Source organism: Apodemus sylvaticus, chromosome 2, assembly GCF_947179515.1.
Source record: "Apodemus sylvaticus chromosome 2, mApoSyl1.1, whole genome shotgun sequence".
NCBI lineage: Eukaryota > Metazoa > Chordata > Mammalia > Rodentia > Muridae > Apodemus > Apodemus sylvaticus.
The window spans coordinates 174,430,449-174,452,090 of NC_067473.1; the positions used below are offsets into that span (position 1 = coordinate 174,430,449).

Genomic DNA, 21,642 nt, shown 5'->3' on the forward strand with positions numbered 1-21,642 from the left:
TGCCTTCAGAGTGGGTGGTACCATCCGTGAGATAGCAGGAACCGGAGAAAGGCAGGTGGAGAACTGGTATTCTCCCGCTGTGTGATTCCTGAATGTGGATGGACCGATGGATGGACGGATGGACACACTTTGACCAGCTCCTGTTGTTCTTCCCGGAGCTCCTCTGTGTGTCCCAGCTTCTCTACCATGATGGATTATACTTTCAAACCACAAGCCACATAACAACTACCCCACCACTTCTCTCCTCCCCCCTCCCCCATGCACACGAGTGAGCTTTAGATCACATCTGTCAGGTACTGTCATAGCAGCAAAACAAAAGTTTTGGTAGATGCCAGGAAAACAAACACAGACTGTGGAAAGCGTGCAGTCATCTTAAGCATGTAGGCGTCTCTGCTGGGAGTGACAGTTCAAGAGTTACTGGTTTTTTTTTTTTTTTTTTCCTTATTAGTCCACTGTTCTTCTTGAGGCAGGATGCCTTTATGTTGTAAAACTATTAACATGTAGGCCATAATTCAGGGAAGCCGGTTGTGCTAAGAGAGTTGCAACAGGAGGGAGGGTGGGACGCTTACATGCTTTCTGCTACAATGCCCTTCCTGTCTGTGCGCCTGGAAGCACACGGCTGTTCAGTCTAGAACCCTCACTTCCTGTCTCCTTATGTCAGCATGGATACAAGCATGAGATTTCAAAAGGAATTTTGCCAAAGAATAATGAAACAAAAGCCTGAAAACTTTGGGCACCAAATAAGAGATTCTGCTCTTAGTCTGCAGAGGAAGGATGTGCTTCCTTCCTAGGAAGTGGCGTGCTTCCTAGTTAGGCTAGCTGCAATGGGTGTCTTAGTTAGGGCTTTATTGCTGTGAAGAGACACCATGACAAAGGCAACTCTTACAAAAGCAAACATTTAATTGGTGCTGGCTTACAGTTTCAGAGGTTCAATCCATTTTCGTCATGGTGGGGAGCGTGGCAGCGTGCAGCAGACATGGTGCTGGAGGAGTTGAGAACTCTACATCTTGATCCAAAGTCCGCCAGGAAGAGCCTGGACTTCCACACTGGTCAGAGCTGGAACATAGGAGACCTCAAGGCGGGCCCTCACTGTGACACACTTTCTCCAACGAGGCCACACCTCTTAATAGTGCCATTCCCGGTGAGCCGAGCATTCAAACTGATGAGTCTACAGGGCCACTTCTCTTCAGACCAGCATGGTGGGCAATAACTACTTGTTGCTAGGGGACATATGGATTCTCGTTCCTTCCACATATATTGTATAAGCAGGCTCCCTCTGCACTCAAACTTCTTTGCTTCATTCATTCATTCATTCATTCATTCATTACTCATCCATAGGACTGAGGATTTTGCTTAAGGCCTTACTGGTGCTAGGCAAGCACTTAGCCACTGATCTATATCCCTATCCCCTTTGGTCTCTTCAAATAATAAACTTTAAGACAGGTCTTTGCCAACTTTCCCAGTCTGGATCTGAACTCACTCTGCAGCCCAGGCAGACTTTGCAATTGAGATTCTCCTGCCTCAGCTTCCCCAATTACAAACATGAGCCCTCCTGCCCTGCTTCAATTCCCGAATCAACAAATAATTTTTTTTTTCTGAGAAGGAAATACTTATTTGAATATACTATTTACACAGGAAAATCTAATGCCAGTTTGGGTTTAGACAAGAATCTTCCTTCTTCCCTCCCCTCTCCTTTCCTCTTTCTGTCTGTCTGTCTTTCTTCCTTGGCTGGTAGTGAGAGAGGGTCTAATGTAGGTCAGGTTTCCCTCAGCTCCCTGTGTAGCCGAGGACAGCTTTGACTTGATTGCCCTGCCCCTACCTTTCGAGTACTGGGATTACAAGTATGTGTCACCACCTCTGGGCTGGACATGCAAACCTTCCAAATTGGATATACAGACATATAATTTTTATGTAACAAAAGAAGGAAAGTTAAGAACTCCCAGGACTACAGAGGCAGAAGGAGGAGAGGAGGAAAGAGGAGAACAACAGAGCAGCGCGGGGCTGGGAGCCACCCAGACAGAACTGGTCAGGGAAAGCCACGGGCCTCACGTTGTCTGACTAAAGAGCATGTGACATGTGACATGAACAAGCACTCACTTGTCATTAAGGAGGTGCAGTTTATCTCTGTGGACAGATGTAGGTGTTGAGGGCCCTGTGGTGGGTCTGTGCTGTGTACAGGAATGAACAAATCTACCATTGTGGTGATTATATGTAAACCAATCACATAGCAACTCAAAACATTCACAACTGCATCTCGTAACGTGTGCCTAGCTTGTAGGACTGTAGAAAGATGTCCATACCTGGGTCTGCTTTTGGACCACAGGATGCTGAGCTGTCTACAGAGGCAGCAGCTGCAAGTTGGAAGCAATCAGGGTGACTTATGACTTTGGAGGTTTGGAGCCTGACATGGTGTCCTAGCACTTGGGTAGCAGAGGCAGGAAACTGTCACAAGATCCACAACAGCCTGGGCTACAGTGAGTTCTAGACCAGACTGGGATGCAATGTGAAACACCATATCAAAATAAAGCACACACACAAAAAAACCCAGCAACCATAACAACATATTCAAGGATTTGAACTGCTGAGAATAGGGCAGAAGGGGACATGCTTGGGGAGGGAAGTGTGGGGGTTGACATAGTTAAAGAAGAATGATGCATGGATGTATGCACAGACAGGCAGATGATGGACAGATGATAGTAGATGGATAGATGATAGACAGACAGGCATATAGATAAATGATAGGTAGTTAAATAGGTGGACGGATGATAGATAGATGATATAGCAACTACCATAATGAAACCCATTTTTAAATGCTAATAAACAATGAAAAAACACGGATTTTTTTTTAAACGAAGACTTAATAAAAAACAAAGATTTAGCCCGGGTGGTGGTGGTGCATGCCTGTAATTCCAGCACTTGGGAGGCAGAAGCAGGCGGATTTCTGAGTTCGAGGCCAGCCTGGACTACAGAGTGAGTTCCAGGACAGCCAGGGCTATACAGAGAAACCCTGTCTTGAAAAAACCAAAATCCAAAAAACCAAAAAAACCAAAAAAACAAAACCCCCCAAAACCCCAAAGATTTAATAAAGATCAATTGAAGGTGAGTGGCAGAATTCTGATGAATCTGGAACAAAATGGAGAAACCTTGTCTGAATCAATAGCAAAGGGTGAACCACCAAACACTCTCGCTGGCCAGCACTGTGCAGCCCAAGCACAGCCCTCGGCCCGATGATGCTTCAGGATGAAGGGCTTCTTCTCTGTTTCCACGGGTGGCCCACGTCCTGCCTTCTCCCTCTCCTCCATTGTGACAGAAGCCTCTGTGTGACCTGTGAGCAGCCTGCCTCCTCCTCCCAGCTCCCGTCCTGTATGGCATCCATGCACGGCTTAGCAGAGCTGGAGCCGGGGATTGCTGCACCTGCTCTGCGTCACCGGGAAGTCTGCGGTGCTCCTGCTTCTGTCGGATGGCCTCCTCTCTACTCAGCTTACTGTTAGTAGAGGACGGCAGGTAAACCTTGAAGACAGCCATGACGTCATTTAGCCGTAATAAAGATCCCTGGGTCTTGGAAATAGCTCTGTCATCTGACGTCATACATGAGGGAAGGAAATGGTATGACTTCATTGACACAGTTAGTGTACTTTAGCTCTTGTCCCCTACGGTACCTAGTGGATCGCTTTCTCAGAGTTACTAAAGGAGAACAGTTAAGAAGCACGGTGAATTCCCTGCAGTGTAAACAGAGGTCTTATGGGCCTTGCCTATTGATGCATTCTTAGAAGGTGTCTGGAACTTGAAACCTTTGACGTTCCAGAAGGCACCTTGATGCTCTTAATCAAGGCAACGCATAGTGTGGGGCTGGAACTTTGGCATTTGCTGAGCCTATGAACCGCCGCAGGTGGCCTAAAGTTGCCAGGGCTCAGTTCTCTGCTTCCCAACCCAAATCTACTCTCTACTCTAGCACATTTGACAGCTTAATAGTAAGCCACAGTTGGAGTTGGAGTTTGGATGCGGGCGGGTTTGCTGAGTGGTTGATGGGATTTCCAGCCCCACACTATGCGTTGCTTTGATTAAGAGCATCAAGGTGCCTTCTGGAACGTCAAAGGTTTCAAGTTCCAGACACCGTCTAAGAATGCATCAATAGGCAAGGCCCATAAAAGAGAAGCCACTTATGTGAGGCCGAGGCACCACCTTGACGGCACGTCACCATTTCCCCGGGAGACAGGCCAAACACTGAACTCCAGCATCCAACTGCCACATTACCCAGGGTCTCTAGTGCGACCCTGTAGATGCATGCTGCAGTCCAGGGGGGACAACGCCTGGAGTTAAAACAGCAACGGCAACGAAGCTGAAGGGATGGCCCGGGAGAGCACTTGGTGTTTATTACACTATAGATATCTTTGCACCGGACAGGCTGCACCACACATCAAAGGTGACAATCTCTTCTTGGCCAAAGATTACCATGTTGCCTTGTCACTTTGAGGGTCCACAGAACTGGATAAGCTGAGGCAGCATGCGAGGGGGACTACAGTCGAGCACCAACTGTCCGATGCTTGTCCACTGTGGGACAGGCCTCCTCTGCAGATACTCCTGCCCAGTGGGCCACAGCAGAACCCGGTGTAAGTAGGATGATTGTTGGTGAATCTTCAGGACACGCTGAGTGGCTTCTACAAATACCGGAACCACGCGTGGAGATGAGTTACTAATACCGCAACAAATGTTGGCTCTCAGGAAGGAAGCTTGTGTTAACTCAGTTAAAACAGTAGTAAGAGGTACTTGGTGCTCAGTAGGTATCCAACAAACCACCTCCCCCTTGGAGACGGGGTCTCACGTAGTTCAGGCTGGCCAAGGACGATGGCCTTGAACATCTGTCCCTATAGCTCCCGTCTCTGCAGAGTGCTGGAGTTACAGGTTTGTCACTCCACGTCTGGCTTACCCGTGCTGAGGATGGAATCCAGGCTTCCAACGTAACAGGAAGCAGTGTGCACGCTGAGCTGCACCCCAGCCCCACTGTGTTGCTATCCTTTAAGCCCCCTTTAGGCAGCAGAATTAATTTCTCCTTCCTGTGTGCACCGTCATTTCTTCTGTCGTTGGAACTCCAAGTGTGTTCAGCTGAAACCGATTGAACTGAAAGTTGAAAGGAGGGGCTGGAGAAATGGCTCTGCAGTTAAGAGCGCTGAGGTCCTGAGTTCAATTCCCAGCAACCACATGGTGGCTCACGACCATTTGTAATGGGATCCGATGCCCTCCTCTGGTGTGTCTGAAGGCAGCTACAGTGTACTCATATACATAAAATAAGTAAATCTTTAAAAGAAAAAGAAAGTGGTAAGGAAATGCCCGCACCAGTGTGAGAAGGACACTGAGAAGAGATGTCCCACTGTCTTTTCAGTCTTCTTTAGAACAGACAATATGGGCTGGAGGGAGATGGCTAGGCAGTTAGACCACATGCTGCTCTTACACAGGACCTGAGTTCAGATCCCAGCACCCATGCCAGGAAGCTCAAGGCCACCGGTGTGCCCAGCTCCAGAGGGATTTGACATCGCTGGCCTCTACAGGCCTCTGTACACTTGGGCATGAACCAACATTTATATTTAAAATTAGATATATCTTTAAAAAGAAGAAACAGGTATGTGAGTTAAAACGAATCAGCTGGTGAGATAGCTCAGCCAGTTACCACTGAGTTGGCGACTTAGCTCAGCCGGTAAAAGCCCTTAACACTCAGCCCACTAAGGTGGACCACTTAACACTAAGGTGGAAAGAGAACAAACCATCAAGTTATCCTGTGACCAGCACACACACACACACACACACACACTGAGATTCTGCATATTCACATTCTGAGTACATAAAACATGATTAAAATTTTTATTTTTAGTCACCAAGAAAGCTGCAGAGGCAGAAATGAAACATTAGTATAAAAATGATAGGTGTAAACATTTGAAATGTAAATAAATAAAATAACCAATAAAAAATGGTAGGTATAACGGCCACATTGCTGACTTGATTTGTCTTCCCAAGTTATTGTATTTGATCATCATTCACATATTTTATAGGAAACAGGATGTAGTAAACAGTTCAAGAAACAAAGCTGGGTTAGTCCGCATCACTCCGTCTACACACAGCAGGATCCGTGTCCCCAAATCAGGGGCAGGGGCTGTTCATGGCCCGAGAGCAGCTGGGGTCCAGGTGAGGCTTGGGGTGCAGAGTGAGGACCACGGAGGTTGTCCGGCTGTGGAAGGCATGGTTTGGTTTTTACTATGTAAATATGAGGGAACGTGGCTCATAATGAGACAATTCAGCTTCCAAACTACGGAGAACAGGAAGTGACGAAAGGCAAAGTAAACGTAAATGAGGCCATATCCATCTTCAAACACTGCATGGTCAACAAGCCTGCAGGAAATAGACCTTGGGAGGCGAAGGGAAACGAGAAAAAGGAGCACTACTTAAATAGATTTTAAGATATTTAATTAGCAGCAGGCTTAAAACAATAGTGGAGTCCTAGAAAAATCACTAAGGTGCAACACGTATCTCTTTAAAATAGTAGAATTCATACCCCAAGGTGTAGACTTAACTTTAGAAGGATACAGGACAAACAGAAGCATGATGGACTGAGGACGCAGGCGCAGGCTCGGCTGGTACTCGGCCTCTGCATGCAGGGGTGCTGGGAGACTGGGTCCCAGTCAGCCTTGGCAGATCCTGAGGCTCTGTTCATCTGTCTTACCGAACTATGTTTTCTTTTTCTCTCTGCTCCCTTAGGTGTTGATTTCCTCTTGTGTTCCTGCTGTGCACCTGCCGCGCCGCAGAAAAACCAGAGAGAGGGTTGTCCTGGAACACCCAAATTGCTTTGCACCTTAATGAATTTGACTTTTAAAAGGAGGAAGCAAGGGCAGAGAGTTAGACTGGCGTTTTAAATGCCCCTTGTCCCCGATGCTCAGATCCTGGAAATGGTGTACCCATAGCAAACAATTCACTCTAGCTCAGTGGCCAGATGTTTAACCCACCACCTCTGGGGCGGTGCGTACCGAGAGGAGGCAGAGCCTGGAGGAGTTAACGCTGAGATGTAGGTGAGGGGGCGGGGTGTGGTGGGGAGCAGGATGGGGGTGGGGAGTCTCAGGACGCATGCGGAAGCTTGGGAAAGTTCGGCGGAGGAAAAGTGTGAAAAGAGTTAAGAGTGGAACTGCGGATAAGGTTTGACTTATCGCCTTGGCTAAGAGTTTGCTTAATGCATCTCAATCTTTGAGGCAAAGAAGGAGTCTGTACTTAGCGCAGGTGGAAGGGAATGGGGACGTTCCAGGGTGTAAAAATGAATTCTCCTTCTCTGAACATCCACAAGGAGCCCAGCGGGAGTCTGGAACAAGAGCGAAGTGCCTCTCAAGCGAATGTGGGAGAAAGCGGCTGTGACCTAAGGGACTCACTTCAGCATTTACTGATCCCGCCCTGAGAACCCCAGCTAGACTCCAGCCGTGCTTCCCCCACACATCGTTTTAACTTCCCCGATTTCAGAGAGTTTTATTAGGCTTTCCATGTTTTATGGAGGAAGGAAACTCACACAGCGGTGAGCGATTGAGCCGATGCTTAGATTAGTTCTGGCAGAGCTCAGGAGGTTTTTCCTCAGATCTTTTTACTAACAGCATACTGAGATTGGGGGTCTGGGATTGGCTAGGAGGACAAGCCATTAGCTTAGTTTAAATAACAACAACAACAACAAGTTATAGAAGGAAATGAAGATTAGAAGAAATAAAGAAAATGTCACATATCAAATATATATTTTTATATATAAATATTTATATTATATATTTATATACTATTTATATAATACACACACACACACACACACATAGAGTTTCATAAGGATAACAGGAACATAAGACGCCCAAACAGGGAAGTGTACATGGTATAAACATGTCCTAAGTAGGGATTTGATTATATACTTTGTACTGGTATCTTCAGCTTATATATATATATATATAAAAAAATTTAAATCTAAAATAAAATGTTTTTACATTTTGTCCCAGGAGCCATTTCCACTTTCTTCTTGGGACATTACCTTTTTATATAATGACCTTAACTTTACATCTTGAACCTTATGGTCTTTTCCCGAACTCTATGTTCAAGAACCCAAGCGTTCATGGAAGCTCACGACTGTCTGTAACCCCAGCTCAGCGGACCAGATACCCCCTTCTAGCTTTTGTGGGCACTGCATGTACATGGTGCACAGATATGTATGTAGGCAAAACAAAATGCCCATGCACATAGAATAAAAATAATTCTTAAAACCAATTTAATAACAACAGCCGAAAAGGAATCTGTTGTGTTGTCTCTGTGGGGATGCGGACCTTAAGTGCAAACTGAGCATGCCTAGAACAGGCTCTAGACCGCTCGCCCTTTCTCCCCCTCCAACCCTCACCATGTGTTTTAGTAAGCTCTGTCAGCTTGACTCAGCCTAGCATTGTCGAGAGGAAAGCCTCTCCAGGCACCCCATTGGGATGTCTCCTGGAAAATCTCAAGTCTCTAAAAACTAATAAACCTCTACAATAAGGTCTGGACTCAATATAAGCCAGACAATAATTCAAAATGGCCACCTAATGACACCCTAGATCCAATTGTTTTAAGGGATCTTAATACATACTGTCAGCAATCCGGTAAATGGGACCGAATCCTATACATTTAAGCTTTTATCTATCTCTGGTCTAAGCCTTCCCTTTGCCCTGCCTGCTTCCCATCTGTGTTCCCACACCCTTAGCTCATTTGCTCCAATAGACTGCGTGCTCAAGTGTATGTTAACAAGCCTAAATCTGCCTAGACACCACAATTTTATCCATTGCTGCCAGCTTTCTTTCTGTGATCCTAGCATCTTTACTAACCAAGGCAATATACTTTCCTCTACCTATACAACCTGTCAAAGCTACTTAAGATTTCCATTCCTAGTCTCTCTTTAACTATTGCTCTCCTATCTTACGCTCAATCTTGTCAGAAGTTTGCTATTAGATTTAAGACAGACAGAATTCCCAAAGGCCTGACAGCTTCTCCCAGGAGGTCTCAGAAGAAAGATGGACACCGCCACAGGATGCTGCCTGAAAGTGCAGTGGACAAAACCGAATACCTTGAGTCAAATTACTTAGCTAAACAAAGGTAAGCCATTTCTCATGTCATGGGTATCCATTCCACAGAGAAAAGCCATGCATCTTCTGTGCTTGAAAGCCAGACTGACAGCCAAAGCCACCATAGAGACCAGAGACCACAAAGAACTGCTGGCTACTGGAATCTGTCATTCTTTAATAATATAACTGCTAAGTTATTGTTTATTCCTCAGACTTCTGACTACATTGACAGCTAGACAGTTATCTCCTTACCTAAACTCGGTTTCCATTAAATGCTTCATATCTCCTCTCCTTGCTCTGTCACTTTCCCAACCTTCAATTCTATTCCTTCTGATCCACAAAGGCTCATCTTAAAGACTGTTCATGTGGTTAACTCATGTTGTTATCTCTTTAATAAACTTGTTAGCTACAGGAAACCTACCCAGATCTACTGCTCATGGACCAAGTAGGCTCCATCCAGATAAGTACATCTGCCCAAGTTCCCACTTTACTACCTTTCCAAAGGGTGGGATTCCTCTGGGTTTCAATTGTACAACTTAAGAAAATTTTCCTTTCTCCCAAATGTACTTAGTCTTATTCCCTAACTATACTAATGTGTTCCAACATCTTGTCAAGTCCAGGCCCTTGCCATATCCAGGATAGCTCCAGAGAAGCAACCTTCAGATGCTCCAATCTCCTCTCAGCTTCTCCAGACGCAGACAGCTTCTACTGGACCTGTTCTCCTGACCTATCTTCAAATGGCTCTACAAACCCTGGACAACAAAGAAGCAGCCAGTCCTCATGAGACTGGACAATCACCCCCCATACCCCTTTCTCTAGGTTCCCCAGAGACACGCCGCCCCAATGTCAGCATGAAGCAGTCAGATCACAACAACGACCCTATTCCTGCTTCGCCGTATGTGCCGTCACTTCTTTTCTTTTTTCTTTTTCTTTTATTAATTAACCAAACATTGGGGAATGTTGGGGTTTTGTCTAAGCTCCACCCCACACCTACCTGGCAATGGCCAGGTATGCCCCGCCCCAGAGATCTGGCCCACTATAAGAGGGGCTACTTGCCCCTCCTCTCTCTCTTTGCTCTCCACTCTCCCACATACTCTCACCTCTCTGCCCCTGGGGCTCTTCCCCCCCCTCCACGTGGTGATGGCCGGCCTCCACTCCCTTCTCTCTCTCTCTCTCTCTCTCTCTCTCTCTCTCTCTCTCTCTCTCTCTACCTCTCTTTCTCTACCACTAACTCCCATCCCCTATTCTGAATAAACTCTATTCTATACCATGTCTGTGTGTGTGTGGCAGCCCAGGCAAGGGCCCGCCTGGACACCTTCCCCCACGCCGCCTAGCCACACTCACCTGACCCCTTATACTCACACCTTTAAGCCCCTTCATCATCCTGCTGAATCCTTCATTGAATCCTTCAGCCTCCACGAGGAAACTGCCTAGATCAGATCGGCCTGTGTCCCCATCTGTGTAGATTCATCTTGTTAATAGATACAGGCGGGACCAGCCACCGTGGGCGGCACTATCCCTAGGCGGGTGGTCCTGGGCTGCCTAGAAATCTAACTGAGCACAAAAGAAGAAATCTAACTGAACACAAACCTGAGAGAGGAGTCAGTAAGGAGCATTTCATCATGATTTCTGCTTGGATTCCGGCCCTGACACCTCTGAATGCCGGACGACGACCTAGAAATGTAAGTCAAATAAACCTGTTCCTTCCCTGAGTTATTTTGGTCAGGGTGCTGGGTAGCTCTGCAGATGGAGCACATCAGAAAGTCTTGTCCTCTCTTTACTGCTGTCATTTCAGTAGTCCAGCCACTCCCCCTCCCCCAGGATGCTGTCGGAGCCTCCTGCTGTGCCACCTGCTTCAGCTCCTGTCTCCTACACCTCCTTTCCCACACAATGGCTGACAGACGCTGTGGTGATTTGAATAGGAATAGCTCCCATAGACTCAAGTATTTCCGTGCTTGGCCCAGGCTGAAAGGCACTATTAGGAGGCGTGGCCTTGTTGAGGAGGCGTGGCTATGTTAAAGTAGGTGTGGCCTTGGAGGAGGTGTGCCACGGTGGGGGTTGGCATTCAGGTCTCTATGCTCAAGCTCTGACAAGTGTGAATCCAGACCCTCCTCCTGGCTGCCTGAGAAAGACAGTCTCGTCCTGACTGACTGCCTTCGGGTCAAGATGTAGAACTCTTGGTTCCTTCAGCACCATGTCTGTCTGCACGCCGCCATGCTTCCTGCCATGACGATAATGGACTGACCCTCTGAAACCGTAGGCCAGACCCAATTAAATGTTTGCCTTTATAAGAGTTGCCTTGAACCGGGCGGTGGCGCACGCCTGTAATCCCAGCACTCTGGGAGGCAGAGGCAGGTGGATATCTGAGTTCGAGGCCAGCCTGGTCTACAGAGTGAATTCCAGGACAGCCAAGGCTACACAGAGAAACCCTGTCGTCTCCAAAAAAAACCAAATCCAAAAAAACCAAAAAAAAAAAAAAAAAAAAATTGCCTTGGCCATAGTGTCTCTTCACAGCCATAAAACTCTAAGACAGACACTTTAAAAAATACTAAATCAAACTGCTATTCTTCCTAAGACTCCAAGTAGCTTGCTATTAATATGGTAATCAGAACATACAGTATTTACCAAGGGCCAAAGATAGTCTAAGTGTTTTATAAAACTTACTAGTCATGGCAAATTCTGTGATGTGGGATAAATTAGCTTTTAAGATTCATTTTAAAAATGTTTTTCTATTTTACGCTTATAGGTATTTTTGCCTGCCTTTGCACCATGTGTGCCTACTGCCTGCATTGGCAAGAAGATTCCCTAAAACTGGAATTACAGATAGCTGTGGCTGTCGTGTGGGTGCTGAGAATTGAGCCCAGGTTCACTGGAAGAACAGCCAGTTCTCGTAACTGCTGAGCCTTCTTGCCAGGCTCTGTTCTTTCCTTTCCACATTGCCCTTCTGTTACTAACAAAACTCTAGACGAAAAGAATGCCTTGTTTAGTTTCATGACTTCTAGAATTAAAGCATTCAACAATATCAATTGTTATCAACAATAACAATTTATCTCAGGGAAAGAAAACATACAAAATGATTTAAAATACCACTTGAATAAATATGTCTTTCATTAGGATAAAACTCATGTGTTTCAGTCAAAACCCATGAACATCAGTCACTTTCATTTAAGATGGTTTTCAAGAACAGAATCTGCCAGTCTCTGTGATTTCTTTGCTTTGATAGCACGTACTCTTTTGCTGGACTCAAGGCTCCATTTTGTCATTTCCCGGACAACATGACCAGAAGTTAATAAAGCGTTGAGTGAACATGCTTGAATGTTATGTATCATGGAAAAATGAAATTGTTCCAAAAATTAGAAAATGATTTAATTATCTCAGCTCATGCCCAGTGTTGGTAAGCTACACAAAGATTGACTAAACTTTTAACTTTACTTTGATGAGCTAGTGATGGCTATGGTGGGGGCAGGGCAGCGGCACGCACCTTTGATCCCAGCACTCTAGAGGCAGAGGCAGGTGGATCCTGTCTCAGGGTGTAAAACAAAACCAAAAAAAGGGATTGGGGGATGCTTCGAAAATATCCACAATTCAAAGATAAAAATCAACATTCTGATTTACAGTTCTTCCTGCTATAACACACCACATTATCTTACACATGCAAGTAAGATAAATTGGAAGTCACCAGACAGGCGTCACCTTTGTATGTGGCCTAGATGGCTACACAGGCACAAGAACTTGAGTAGAAATGAAGTCTACATAATGCGATTTTTTTTCACATATTATCCAACAAAAATTAATAAGAAGCTTTCACTGTGACTTACAAAATATAAGTTGGCTGTGAAAACTATAAGAGAAATTTGAAGAGTGTTTTGTCAGTACTGATAAATTTATGAGATTTAATTTTGTGTGTGTATATGTGTGTGTGTGTGTGTGTGTGTGTGTGTGTGACTGAGAAAACCAGAAGACATCTGATTGCTTGGGACTAGAGTTATAGGCAGTTGGGAGCTGGGAAACCAACACATGCCCTCCCCGAGAGCATCAAGTGTTCTTAACGTTGAGCCTTCTTTCTGTTAGGTTTCAAACCCTGGGACAAATGGCCGAGGTGTCTATTTAACTCCTGTACCCCCCTGTCTCTACCTGTTAGAAGGCCTTCCTGCTACCCTGAACTCTCCAGCCCAGGGGGCGGGGCTGTTCCTCCCTATAAAATCCATCGTTTTGGATGTCCATGCTTTTTGTACCTTTGGGACTCCTGGATGCTACACCTGGTTCCCCTCTCTTTCCTGCTCCCCCACTCCCCCCAGCACAGATCAAACTGGTCTTGGCCATTTTGGACTTTCTCAGAGGTCCCTACCTCTAATCACCTTCTCCCTCATATCTTCAATGAATCTCCTCTTCCACCATAACTAAGAGCAGCCATATTTCCTTCCTTCCTTCCTTCCTTCCTTCCTTCCTTCCTTCCTTCCTTCCTTCTTCCTTCCTTCTTCCCTCCCTCTCTCCCTTTCTCCCTCCTCTCTCTTTTCTCTCTCTTTTCTCTCTCTTTTCTCTCTCTCTCTCTCTCTCTCTTCTCTCTCTCTCTCTCTCTCTCTCTCTCTCCTTTCTTTCCCTTTTAATTCACTTTCTAGCCCTGAGACTGGTAAATTTGGAATTAACTTTCAAGTAATGTAACACACCACTGAATTCAGTGTTGAGAATACTGAATTATTTAATGTGAATGGACAGAGCATTATGCTGTTATTTCCAGTGAAATAAATTATTTTTCAAAAATAATGTTTGTCACTATATATGATCATAGTCTAAGAAAATAGTTTTGGGTACTTTATTCAGTTAGCACACGATTATACAGTATGCCTATAGCTACTGGACATGGGAAGCTATTGATGAACTTTAAGTAGATCAAAGGATAGAATTTTGCCCAAGGTTGTTGTTAATGAGTGTAACATGCATATCTGACGTCAAAACCTCAGTTCAACAGATTATAAATTATTATACCTCCATACTTTTTCTGTTGGTTAAACTAACATTTTTGACATACTGGGCCACATAAAATATTCCATTAACACTAACTACACATTTTTGTTTTTAAACATTTTACTTTTTTATTTTTCAACTTCTTCAACACAGTACTAAAAAGTTGAAATTACATATGTGGCTCACATCATGGTGTTTTATTTCTGCCAAGTACCATGGTTCTGGGCTAGTTTAGGGATGTGTTCACACAAAAAAGCATTAACTAATTTAAAAGAAAATTGGTAAATGCAACTTAATAATCGTTTACGTTGAAAATACACTTTCTTCTGTGACAATAGGAGCTAACTGCATCGAGAATTAAGTCATTTGAGTTTTAATGGAGGCTTCTCCGCCAGCTTTATGTTCTGTGTTAATCTTATGAACATCTTCAGGCTCCACAGGGACGACAAGGTTTTGTTGTGAGGCTGTTGTGAGGGTCACAGCTGAGCAGATGCCGTGCTCCACATGGCGCTGGTACTTAGCTGTTCTTAGAGAGCTCGCCACCAATCAGCGGGAGGAGCTGGGTTAGAAAGTGGCCAAAGGAACAGAGAGGTGGACGGCTTGTCAGCTGGACACAGGCGAGGTGTCAGTATTATCACAATGATTTCGAGGGAGAACGGCATTACCTGAAAGTCATTTCAAAACGGCATCGGGAGGGCTAAAGATGCAAACCCCAAGTATCTACCTTTCACAGACAAAGGAGAAAAATCTGTGGGGGAAATAATGAGTATTGTGTGAGTCAGTCAGTCACTGGTGTCTGGGGAGGGCAAGGCACAGCAGGGGCTTGCTCGTTTTCATTATGCACTTTGTAAAATAACTGGATTTTAAAATATAAACTTGGATGTCTTGCTGTTCTGGGTTCATGTGAAACAAGTTTTTAACTGTTGTTTGTATGTCTAGAAATGAGGTCAGGCAGGACTATGGAAGGACTTTTGGCAGTCACATAAAAGCCAGCATTCCTTAGGAAGGTGCAAAAAGGCTTTTCCATCCCCAAAGGAGCGTTTCCTTTGCATCTGGCAGAGGGGCAGGAAGCTCTTCATGCGCTTGCGCACCAAACACCAAGCCTGTTTACAGGCTCCCGCAGTGCCTACCTTTCAAAGCTAGCCTGGCCGGTCTCACCTCCCTAGGACTCCCTCGGCCCAGACGCCTATTTGTTCTCTAAGTAACTGGCAAGGCATGGTGTCATCTTGCTTGTTCGTTTGTTTTGTTTTGAGACAGAATTTCTCTCCATAGCCCAGGCTATCTTGGAACTTACTATGTCGTTCCAGGCTGGCCTCGAACTCACAGAGAACTCACCTACCTCTGCCTCCTGAGTGCTGGGATTCAAGGTGTGTGCTACGATGCCCTTCCAATTGCTCTAAATAAAATGGTGTGTTTTGTTAAAAAGCAGTTAAAATTCAATTACAAAAATCCACTAGACATGTAACAGGAGAGCATCCTGTGAAAGTGTGTGTGTGAGTGTGTGTCTGAGAGAGAGTTCATATATTGCTACTGATCTCCATAACTTTAAACAAGAACAAACAATAAAAGTTTAAAAAAAAGAAAGAAAAGAAAAACTATTTGGAAAGAGATAAATATGTAAAAATGTGGATGTGGTAGTGAAGGCTCTTGATCCCAGATCTTAGAGGCAGAGGGAGGAAGATCATTAGGATGAGGACTGGGTGGGCTACGGCTAGATGTTGTCTCAGAAGAAATAAGTCAAAAGTAAGCAGAGAGCGGAAAGGACCGGGGCGGTAGAGCGCTTTCACGGAGTGCGGGGGTCCTGATCATTGCTGCTGAGAAACGCTCCTACGTATGCATTTATTTATTTAACGCGAGTGCTCTGCTGCATATACACCTGCCGGCCAGAAGAGGGCATCGGATCCCACACAGATGCCCGTGTGGTTGCTGCGGATTATAAGTAGTTCCTCTGGAAGAGCAGCCAGTGCTCTTAACCACTGAGCGAGCTCGCCAGCCTGATTTTTTTTTTAATTTGGTTAAAATTAAAAAGATTTAGGTGAAAGACACGACCTCCGAGTCGTCACTGAATTGGCGATGAGTTAATGCTCTAGGCTGAATGCTCTTTTGTTTTAGTTTTGGTTTCTGCTGGGAATTGATCCTAGAACTTCACAGGTGCTAGGCAAGCGTTTCGCCACTGAGCTACATCCCCAGCCCTGAAGTCATCTTAGGGCAACACATGAGAACAGACCACGCACTTATTTCTGCAAGAAAAGGACTATAGATTCTGAAATTCACATACTGAAGTGGGGGTGGGCAAGCGGGAAGGGTCTTATCTACCAGGAAGCACTAATACCAGTAAGGAATTAGAAAGTGGAGGTGAAGACTTGGGCGGGTCCCCTCCCCACTCCCCTTGCGCCCCCTCCCCCCCCAAGGGATGCTTTCATACAAGTCCAAGTACCGGCACCGGCTGGGCAACCGAGTCAGGGCTAAGCTTACGGTGCAGGCCGAAGAGCCTGACAGCCTCTTACCAGGCGCTGTCACCACCAGATGACAGGGTCCATGAGTACTTGACCGGGCCTAGAATTGCCACGGAAGAGTTTCAGTTGAGAAATTTGTCTAAATCAGGTTGGCTGTGGGTAAGTCTGTGCGAGATATTGTCTTGATGGTTACCTGTGGCGTGTGAGTGTGTGTGTGTGTGTGTGTGTACCATTCCACAGGCTGGGAGAGCACGGAAAGCTAGCCGGATAGCTAGCACTTTAAGCTCTTAGTTTAACTGCTTTGCAATAATGGGCCTGAAGCTGGAATTGTTAGTCAAATAACCCTTTCTCCCACAGCTTGCTGTTGTCAGGGTATTCTCACAGCTGCAGGTGTATGACATCCCTGTACCTAACTGTGTGAGATCATTGCTTCAAGGCCTCGATTTGAATGTGGATTCATTATGTGTGTGGGTACGTGTGAGAACAGGTACCCTTGGGGTGGAGCTGGAGTCACAGGCACATGTAAGGAGTCTGTTGTGGGTACTGAGAACCCAACTATGGCCTCAGAGGAGCTGTCTGTCTCTCAAGCCCAAAATGACCAGACACAGTAAAATTGAAGACTGCAGCCAAATCTCTAAACCTATGAATATCATAGGACGTCACCACCCTTACAAAAAGATGGCTCAGACACAGTGCCTCAGGAACAGGCAGGCTCTCTAGTTAATTAATATTCAACTCCTTTAACGCTGAGCATTATATGGCCAGGACTTCTACCAGCAAAGACGATCATGAAGGAAAGGTGACAAAGACATAACAGATGTTAGGAACACACCTCATTAGGGCGTTTCCATACACATAGCATTCATTATACTTTATAGTGTGACCTCTCTCCCTGCCTTGCTCCTGGCCAGTTTTGTTCTTTCTCACACTTAGTCAACTGTAGTACATGCACACACACACACACACACACACACAACTCTACATTGAAGAAAACCTGTTTTTTTTTATCTTTTCAGAATCAAATTTTGCTTAATATAGTGATTTGTCCCATTCATCTTGTCAGTGTAAGATTTCTGTTCTCCTTACCACTGAGTAAATTCCCATCTGGGCAGGAGTACACCACAGATTCTAATTTAAGCCTTTTGTGAAACTTCCAACCTGATTTCCACAGTGGCTGCACAAATGCATTTGTTGTTGTTATTTGTGTAACAATAAATGATACTTAAGTTTCATTTCTTTTTGCTACCAATAGTTGTAGATGTTTGATTATCTCAAATAATCAAAACTCAGGTTAAAATGGGGGGAGGGGCGATAATCATTAGTGTTACTTTTTGTGTGTTTGATAGTTTGATAGGACATGTGAACTTATAAGAAAATAAAAACCATATAACTGAAATATTTCTCAAGACAGAAAAATAAGCATTTCGTTTTTTCACTGGCTTTAAGAAAATGAGTTCGCTAGACTAATGATCTCTCTGTACCAGTGTTAGGTATTCCCATACTCTGGAAGGGAAATGCCAGCCAACAGGGGCACAGGAGACTGGCAAAAACAGGCACAAGAAATGAGCTTGTGCAAAATCGCAGAGCCGAGTTTTTAAAGCCAGGCTCCAGATTTTTATCCTTCGTTGTCGCATCCACAGCTGTGGTCAGTAACAACACTTAAATCTGCTGAAAGATGGCACCAAGTACCTGCCACACAGAACGCATTTAACTCGAGATAACCGTATCTATGAAATGCCAGGTTCCTGCTCCAGGAACGGTAGGAATGTCTCCTATTCCTTCAGTCAGTCAGAAGACCAATGAACATCAGATGCAAAAAGAACTAGGGGTTTGCAAAACAAAATTAGGCTGGGCAGTGGTGGCGCACGCCTTTAATCCCAGCACTTGGGAGGCAGGGGCAGGTGGATTTCGAGGCCAGCCTGGTCTACAGAGTGAGTTCCAGGACAGCCAGGGCTATACAGAGAAACCCTGTCTCGAAAAAGCCAAATCCAAAAACCCCAAAATTACCGTTTTTGGTAATTCGTATGGAGAGCAGGTAAGGAGACCCGAGTTCAGGGGCCTAAGGAAGTGGCTTCCTGGATCCAGAGTGACAAGTGATTGTAAATTAACCCATCTGTCCTTTGAAGGAGCAGCAAGGGCTGTAATTTACCTACTCTGAAGACTTAGAATTTTAAAAATGAAGCACATATGGTCTGTGGACTCAGCTTATGGTCTGCGCAAACTCAAATAGAAGGATCACAGAGGTTTATACCAGCCTGAACTAAATGGTAGACGCCCTAGTGCTCCCCTTGCCCTCCAATCCTCTTTAAGGCAGAGAAACAGGAACGTGGGTCAACTTTTTTCCCTTTCAAGTACGTCCGTTAGAGGCTGCACCCTACGACGTCTAGTGGCACCCTCGCAGCCAAACACCCCACGGCACCAAGAAAAACGACCCATACAGATGCACTCAGGAAACCTGAGCGCTCCCCAGATGGTGGGCGGAGCCACCAGGCTCAGCGTCCAATGAGAAAGTGCGCCCAGGAGGCCAAATTTGCATACGAGACAAAGCAAGCGGATTACAATTAGCTAGGCGCTCGTAAACGTAACCCAGTGAAACTACAAGTGTCCACCGCTCCTTTTTGATGCTTTGGGGGCCCTGAAAAGGGCCTTTGTGGATGAGAGCAGACCGTCAAGGAGGCCTAGGCACAGGAGGGAGCCCGCTCAGCCGCCGAAGCCGTAAAGAGTGCGGCCCTGGCGCTTGAGCGCATACACCACGTCCATAGCCGTGACCGTCTTGCGCTTGGCGTGCTCCGTGTAGGTGACGGCATCGCGGATCACGTTCTCGAGGAAAACCTTGAGGACGCCGCGAGTCTCCTCGTAGATGAGACCCGAGATGCGCTTCACGCCACCGCGCCGAGCCAAACGCCGGATGGCGGGCTTGGTGATGCCCTGGATGTTGTCTCGGAGGACCTTGCGGTGTCGCTTGGCCCCACCTTTGCCCAGGCCTTTGCCGCCTTTCCCGCGTCCCGACATCTCTGCAGAAAAGGCTCGGAGGAAACCAAGAGAGACTTATGGTAACCCGCCGCCAAGCAAGAGCCTATATTTCCTGGGAGCGGACCTGTTTGAAAACAGCCAGGAGTGGGCGGAGCTCTAGGCTCCACCCCCTTGTTCTTTGTGCTCTGGTCTACCAAGATCTAAAAAAAAAAAAAAAAAAAACCCTTTGAGGTTCGTCTCCAAATTTCTGGAACCCTAGCGTATTTGAAAGTTTAAACAACATAAGGTAACTGTTTTTTCTTTTTTTTTTTAAAAGCACAAATAAAAACGGCGTATCATGCTTGCTATGTCCAGTGCGCGCTGATCCGGTATTTTTCTAAGCAGCATGCTTGTTCTTATACAACTTTAATGAGAAAATGAAAAGAAGCTAAAAATAGAAATCTAGCTTATTAGATCTTATACTAAAGCAGTTTACATTTTCGTGTGTGGGTCTTTTGGGGGTGGGTGGGGTGGGAGAAGTATTTTAGTGACTTTCTTTTGTGTCCGCGGTTGGAAAATTATCTTAGTTCCTACTTCACTTCCTGTTTCATTTCAACTGTTTCTGCAGTGTATTGATTTTTTCTGCTTCTCCTGCCTTGCAAACACATTAGTATGTGCTTTTCAGCCAACTGTTTCTATTGTTAGTTAGCTGAACTATTGTAGTGTCATTTAAATCCGAGGTTCTCCATGCTTGCCTGGTGACTCCCATCCGTAATCTAGACTCTCTGGAGGTGAGGCAGGAGGATTGTCAAGAAGAGCTAGAGGCAAGCCTAGGCTAGACCGACTCAAGTATATTTCCCCTCCTCCCCATTCAAATAGCTGGTAAAGTACCAGAAGTCAGCAGCATGACTGAAGAACAGGACTGTCCTGAAGTTTACTGCTTTTTTCAAGACAGCAGGGTTCAAGGGAGGGTTCCCAATACTTTCCCAGGTAATACTGTGCATGTTGAGGATTAGGTATTTTAGTAAATTGTTCATGGTCTGTAGTCATAAAAATAAACCTTCCCAGCAGGAAAACTGTTTCCTGAAGTTTTATATTTATAAATGCTTTTAATTTGCAGTACTTTACAATTTCCATTAGTTCCAGAACTCAAACAGTATTTTGTTTGCTCCCTGTCTCTTAGAGATTAGTTGAGTTCTAGGATAGCTGTGTGTGTGTGGGGGGGGGGGGAAGCCATAATCATTAAATTTTACCTCATGATTCTAAATCATTTGTTCTTCAGAATTCTTACCAAAATGAGGGACAAAGCTGCAGCGAGAATACTTTTCCAAATCTGTGAAACCATGTCTCAAAAACAAACAAACAAACAAAACAAAACAAAACAAAAAAAGAGAAAAGAAAGCAGAGACCTTTCCATGATATCAACACACATTTAAGATGGTTTACAGAAGTCATTCTAGAACTTTCTTCCCCAAAACTGCAACCTGAGGTTTCCATACGCCTTGACTTAGTATATATAACCTATCGAATGCTTAGGAACATTAAATAGATTATGAGAGTCAGCTGTTAGGTAGTACAGCCAGGATTTTGAGGACGTTGGCTCCAGGATGACCTCCTTGATGGTGACAATGTATTTCTCAGATCTGAAGGGGTTTATGGGAGACCCCAGCTCCTGGTTAGCTCAGTATTGTGCTAGGCAATAAAGATGCACTTAGACAGAAGTAAACAGGGTTGGTTTTTCTTTGGGTGTGTTTAATATTTTGTATCTTGGGACAGGATTCTCTGTAGCTCAGGCTAGGTGGGAATTCTGTAGCTAATGACCACCGTGACCCTCCTCTCCACACCTCCTTTATACTAAGATCACAGTCAGGTTCCACTACACTTAATTCTGTGAAGGTTATTTCAATGAAATCAAATCGCAATTAGACTAAAGAGAAGGTATTTTCATTAAATGGATACAAAACAATCTACACGATATTTAATCAGCGTTTCACATTACTTAGAAATGTAAATTGAAGTACGGGAGTGAACCTGTGGGGGAAAACACCTTATTTTGTTTCAAATGCCAAGGGCCTACAATTTGAATATATAAGAAGAGTTTGAGGCCTTCTTCTTCCAGTGTCTGAGCCTAAGAGTAATCTAAAGTGTTGAAGGAGCACCAGGTGACGACCTCAGGC

General features: G+C 45.1%; 2 protein-coding genes across 2 annotated transcripts in view; both read right to left on the reverse strand.

Annotated features, from left to right (window-relative positions):
• The window catches only part of Gucy2c (guanylate cyclase 2C), a 95,303-nt gene extending 91,778 nt beyond the window's left edge, over window positions 1–3,525 (reverse strand). The window contains exon 1 of the mRNA XM_052172929.1: window positions 3,415–3,525. Within this exon, the coding sequence (XP_052028889.1) occupies window positions 3,415–3,525 (111 nt within the window). The remainder of the gene's footprint in view (window positions 1–3,414) is intronic.
• Window positions 3,526–18,627: 15,102 nt separating this feature from the next.
• Window positions 18,628–19,549, reverse strand: LOC127679359 (histone H4). The gene has a single exon (XM_052175160.1). It carries the CDS (start codon window positions 19,523–19,525, stop codon window positions 19,214–19,216), a length of 312 nt encoding a protein of 103 aa, XP_052031120.1. The 5' UTR covers window positions 19,526–19,549; the 3' UTR covers window positions 18,628–19,213.
• Window positions 19,550–21,642: the final 2,093 nt, after the last annotated feature.

Bases quoted from the DNA above. Each gene is read 5' to 3' on its own strand.
- LOC127679359 (XM_052175160.1), bottom strand. From the start codon at position 19,525: ATGTCGGGACGCGGGAAAGGCGGCAAAGGCCTGGGCAAAGGTGGGGCC.